At 44.0% G+C, this 6,000-nt stretch overlaps 1 protein-coding gene across 1 annotated transcript in view; it reads right to left on the bottom strand.

Annotated features, from left to right (window-relative positions):
• Nucleotides 1-3,427: 3,427 nt before the first annotated feature.
• ADGRG4 (adhesion G protein-coupled receptor G4) overlaps nucleotides 3,428-6,000 on the bottom strand; it is a 123,637-nt gene continuing 121,064 nt past the window's right edge. The window contains 1 exon segment of the mRNA XM_035005814.1: nucleotides 3,428-3,612. Within this exon segment, the coding sequence (XP_034861705.1) occupies nucleotides 3,428-3,612 (185 nt within the window).

Genomic DNA, 6,000 nt, shown 5'->3' with positions numbered 1-6,000 from the left:
TAAGTCTCACTTGAACTCTGTAACGAATGTACTACTACTGTTATTTCCCTGGGTCTCAACTCTAAGAAGTGACAAAGCTGGGATGTGAAGCCAGCTCTTTCTCATTGGAAAGGTCCAATCCCCCATTTAGTGCCTAAAGAGCAATATATTCTCTCAGTAAAATATTCAAAAGATATCAAGAGGCATAGGGTGAAAAGTCAATCTCCCTTCTTCCCAGATACCCAGTTCCCCTTCCTGAAGGCAACCACTGATACCAGTTGCTTGTGTATCCTTCCAAAGTGTTTATCTCTTTATTTCTTGCTACCCAAGGCCATATGTGAGCAACCTGCCTGGCTGGGAAGGCTCAGTAGCAATATTTGGGAGAGGATTAAGAAGGCCACACAGCGTCATTTGCAAATATCTTCTCCCATTCTGTGCACTGCCTCTTTGTTTTGTTGACTGTTTCCTTTGCTGTGCAGAAGCTTTTTATCTTGATGAAGTCCCAGAAGTTCATCCTCAGTGGGGAAAAGCTGAGAGCCTTTCCCTTAAGATCAGGAACACGTCAAGGATGCCCACTCTCGCCACTATTGTTCAACATAGTACTAGAAGTCCTAGCAACAGCAATCAGACAACCAAAAGAAATTAAACGTATTCAAATTGGCAAAGAAGAAGTCAAACTCTCTCTTTTCGCAGATGACATGATACTTTATGTGGAAAACCCAAAAGACTCCACCCCCAAACTACTAGAACTCATACAGCAATTCAGTAATGTGGCAGGATACAAAATCAATGCACAGAAATCAGTTGCTTTCTTATACACTAACAATGCATCTGTAGAAAGAGAAATTAGAGAAATGATTCCATTTACAGTAGCACCGAAAACCGTAAGATATCTCAGAATAAACCTCACCAAAGAGGTAAAGGATCTATACTCTAGGAACTACAGAACACTCATGAAAGAAATTGAAGAAGACACAAAAAGATGGAAAAACACTCCATGCTCATGGATTGGAAGAATAAACATTGTTAAAATGTCTATGCAACCCAGCGCAATCTACACCTTCAATGCCATCCCGATCACAATTCCAATGACATTTTTCAATGTGCTGGAACAAACAATCCTAAAATTTGTATGGAATCAGAAAGGACCCCGAATCACCAAGGAAATGTTGAAAAAGAAAAACAAAGCTTGGGGCATCACGTTGCCCGATTTCAAGCTATATTACAAAGCTGTGATCACCAAGACAGCATGGTACTGGCACAAAAACAGACATAGACCAATGGAACAGAATAGAGAACCTAGATATGGACCCTCAACTCTATGGTCAAATAATCTTCGACAAAGCAGGAAAAAACATGCAATGGAAAAAAGACAATCTCTTCAATAAATGGTGCTGGGACAATTGGACAGCCACATGCAGAAGAATGAAACTCGACCATTCTCTAACACCATTCACAAAGATAAACTCAAAGTGGATGAAAGACCTCAATGTGAGACAGGAATCCATCCAAATCCTAGAGGAGAACATAGGCAGTCACCTCTTTGACATCGCCCACAGCAACTTCTTTCAAGATACATATCCAAAAGCTAGTGAAACAAAAGCAAAAATGAACTTTTGGGACTTCATCAAGATAAAAAGCTTCTGCACAGCAAAGGAAACAGTCAACAAAACAAAGAGGCAGCCCACAGAATGGGAGAAGATATTTGCAAATGACACTACAGATAAAGGGCTGATATCCAAGATCTATAAAGAACTTCTCAAACTCAACACCCAAAAAACAAATAATCAAGTCAAAAAGTGGGCAGAAGAGATGAACAGACACTGCTCTGAAGAAGACATACAAATGGCTAACAGACACATGAAAAAATGTTCATCATCATTAGCCATCAGGGACATTCAAATCAAAACCACATTGAGACACCACCTTACACCAGTTAGAATGGCCAAAATGGACAGGGAAAGAAACAACAAATGTTGGAGAGGTTGTGGAGAAAGGGGAACCCTCTTACACTGTTGGTGGGAATGCAAGTTGGTACAGCCACTTCGGAAAACAGTGTGGAGGTGCCTCAAAAATTTAAAAATAGAGCTACCCTATGACCCAGCAATTGCACTTCTGGATATTTACCCCAAAGACACAGATGTAGTGAAAAGAAGGGCCATATGCACCCCAATGTTCAGAGCAGCAATGTCCGCAATAGCCAAACTGTGGAAAGAGCTGAGATGCCCTTCAACAGATGAATGGATAAAGAAGATGTGGTCCATATCTACAATGGAATATTACTCAGCCATCAGAAAGGAGGAATACCCAACTTTTACAACAACATGGATGGGACTGGAGGAGATTATGCTAAGTGAAATAAGTCAAGCAGAGAAAGTCAATTATCATATGGTTTCACTTACTTGTGGACCATAAGGAATAGCATGGAGGACATTAGGAGAAGGAAGGGAAAAGGGGGGGGGGGGAATTGGAGGGAGAGATGAACCATGAGAGACTATGGACTCTGAGAAACAAACAGGGTTCTAGAGGGGAGAGGGGAGGGGGGATTGGTTAGCCCGGTGATGGGTATCAAGGAGGGCACGTACTGCATGGAGCACTGGGTGTTATATGAAAACAATGGATCGTGGATCACCACATCAAAAACCAATAATGTATTGTATGGTGACTAACATAACATAATAAAATTTAAAAAAAAAAAGAAAAAGAAGGCCACACAGCATCGAGTTTAGCTACAGAGCAAAAAGCGGGCAGAATTCATCCTCCGCGCTCACTGTTGCCTCTGGGTGACTCTTTTTCACCTCTATCCCAGCACTCTCCCCCTCACCCTGACTTGTCCCTTCCTCCATAGAGAGAACCACCAGCCTCAAGCAGCAACTGCTCGTTATATTCCTCAGAACCCTGCTCACTGTCCCCTCAGGGGCTGCCTTGGCTGAGAAATCCATCCCCACTAAGGAGTTCACTGGTGTCTCTGGATTAATGAGCCACCCTCTTCACAAAACATGTTTACATGTCAACAAAGGGATTCAATCAAAGAGTGACTTGAATAATGGGGATTTCAGATGCTTTGTCATGACAGGCCAACAGGATATTTTTTCCCAAAAGGTATGACCTTGTGACTCTTCCTACTTCCCCTGTGGGTGTCAAGCCAACTGGATATCCAAAAACCTTGGCCACCTGAAATTATTTCATTCCCAGTGCAGTAAGGACCCTGATCTTGATTCTTTTCTCTCAGGATAGGACACTTAGAGTTTCTGAAACAAAATCTCCAGTGCTATAGACATGTGTCCCCGAATATACCATAACTATAGGCTCAAATCTTACCTAGAAAAAGAAAGCAACAACTATAACAATGAATAGGAGAATTATTCTGACTTTAATATCCACTAAATGCTATTTCATTCTGCTCCTTCCAAAATAAAATTTAGAATAAAAGTCGGAGCAGATGGCTTCACAAACCCAACATTTTCCCTAATCTGGGGCTGGGGGGAGGTGGGTATCTCTGCTGGGAATTAGTCAAGAAATCTTTGTGAGTGGAACTCATTTTGACTTCCACAGGTAATATTCTTCCCACATAATTAGGCACAACTTCACAACTCAAGGGAGAGAAACAGTAGGGATCTTCATCAAAGTCACCTGCGTTAAAGAAAAAAAGAACATTTTCAGCCATGGCATCGGGGACTTCGCAGATAGTAGAAGCATCAGACATTTTTTTTACCACACGAAGGAGCGAGTAGAGGAATTAGAAAGGAAGTAAATGTGGTGGGGCTTTCCTTGGATAGTTTATACAGATCCAGGGTAAATTCATTCATCCCAACAGCACTGTTTGGGCTATTACAAGTGCATATGTTCTTCCCACACTGTGAATAACGGGCTGTATTATTCATAGTAACCTTAACCTAGGGGAGGATATTCCTGGACAAACCTTGAAGGCCTTCAGGAAGGGACAACACAAACTGGTAACACACACATATCTACAGCCCCTGTGAATCTGATATTCTTGCTCGGAAGCCTTTGCCGTTTGTCAAGCCTGAGAGCGCCCAGTGGTACAGAAGGCTCGGCTTCACTCCATGCTAATGGAAATTAAGCGGCTAGCTCTGATTTTCTGAGGGCCACATCCAGACTGCAGATTTGGAACCTGTGGCCCAAGAGGCTACACTACCTGCCCTACCAGCTGAGTCACGGTCACAACCCCAGGCCCCTCGGCTCTCCGGATCTATCGCTTGGTACAACAACACTAAAATCCTGGGCATGGTATTAAAAACAACCCTAAAATCCTAGGCACGGTGGGCTACCACCCCCCCCCCGAAGAAAGACACGTACATTCAAGCCATGTATTTGCTAATGAAACTATATCCCCCAGGGACAGCAGGAGAGCCAATACCAATTAACCCTTTTGCAAAAATGATATTTCCCTATCAGCCTCAACTATTATCTACTAAGCAGCTTCCACAACTCCTGCCCTCTATTATATGCTATGGCTCCCCAGTGCCTCCATATGAGCACCAGAACGTATCTGCAAGTTAGCTGGCCAGAGTGATGGACACTTGTGGGCACGGAAAGTGTCTTTCCATATGCATCAACTTTCCCATACAGAGAAGGAGACTGAGACTGTACACTAGTTAACCAGCCTAAACTGGGAAACAATGTTGCCCCACACAGTCCAGAAGCTGGTAGGCACTTTGGAGATTATCCACCCATCCTAGCCTCCTCATGTTGAAGGTGGAGAGAATGTAGCTCTGAGTAGGGGAGAGATGTGCCCAAGGTCACAGAGTTAGTGACAGAGCTGGGACTTGAACCAAAGCCTTCTGACTCCAAGTTTTGTGCCTTTGTCTTTTTTTTTAAGATTTTATTATTTTTTTAAATCTTTTTAGTCATCTCTACAGCCAACGTGGGGCTTGAACTCATGACCCCATGATCAAGAGTCGCATGCTCTACCAACCAAGCCGGCTAGGTGCCCCTTGGTGCCTCTATTTATTTTTTTTACCCACCATGCTGATTCCAGATTGGCCGCAGACCTTGGAAATAGAACTGCTGTGTGAAGCCAACATAATGAAAAATACAAGTGGCAGTCCCACCACCAGCCCTGAGAAGGTGTGAGAATGACTACAGCCGGGCCGCCAAAGCTGTTCTGTATGTGTGAACTGGAATCGACTTTGGTCCTTAAGAAAGGCAACCAAAGGTCACTGCACCATTGTCCAGCTGGAAGTACACAACACAGAGGCATCACAACATCAGCTTGAATTCCCAAGTTCTTGTTCCCTTTGCTTTTCCCTTCACTTTGGGCCTTCAGATCAATCCTTTCCTGGAGCGCCTGGGTGGCTCGGTCCTTAAGTGTCTGCCTTTGGCTCAGGTCATGATCCCGGAGTCCTGGGATGGAGCCCCGCATCGGGCTCCCTGCTCGGCGGGAAGCCTGCTTCTCCCTCTCCCACTCCCCCTGCTTGTGTTCCCTCTCTCGCTGGGTCTCTCTCTGTCAAATAAATAAATAAAATCTTTTAAAAAAAGATCAATCCTTTCCTTACATTTTCCCTCCCAATACCCACCTCCACCTCAACAACTATCTCTGTACCTAGAAATTTAGCTTTCTATGGAAGAAGTTGAGCAACTAAGAGTGTCGTGCAGCTCAGTGGGTGTTCTTGGTGGCGTGCGAGCCAGGCCACCTGAGTTCTGGCCCCAGTTCTGCTGCTGACGGTGAGTGAGTGTCCATAAGACCCCTTTCCTTTCCCTGCTTAAGGTTCCTCATCTGGAAAATGAGGGGATCACACTGGACATTGTCTAAGGTTCCTTCTGGCTTTCACAGTCTCTGACCGTTGTTTTGAATTACACATGAATTTGTTTTGACCTCTAGTCTCTTCCCTCCCATCTTAGTTGAATAACCCACCAGGTTTGCACTTACTAAGTTCACTAGGTGCTTCTATATGCACTTTCTCAGCCAGGAATGAGCCCAAGTATATACGTGCACACGTGTTTTCAGTTTTGAGGAGGTAGTATCTCCCAAGACCACATATGTGGCCTCACATTAAC

Source organism: Mirounga leonina, unplaced genomic scaffold (genome assembly GCF_011800145.1).
Source record: "Mirounga leonina isolate KUSES-001 unplaced genomic scaffold, KU_Mleo_1.0 Mir_101664, whole genome shotgun sequence".
NCBI classification, from domain to species: domain Eukaryota; kingdom Metazoa; phylum Chordata; class Mammalia; order Carnivora; family Phocidae; genus Mirounga; species Mirounga leonina.
The sequence above is the reverse complement of the archived record's forward strand: the minus strand, read 5'-3'. Positions and strand labels throughout refer to the sequence as shown.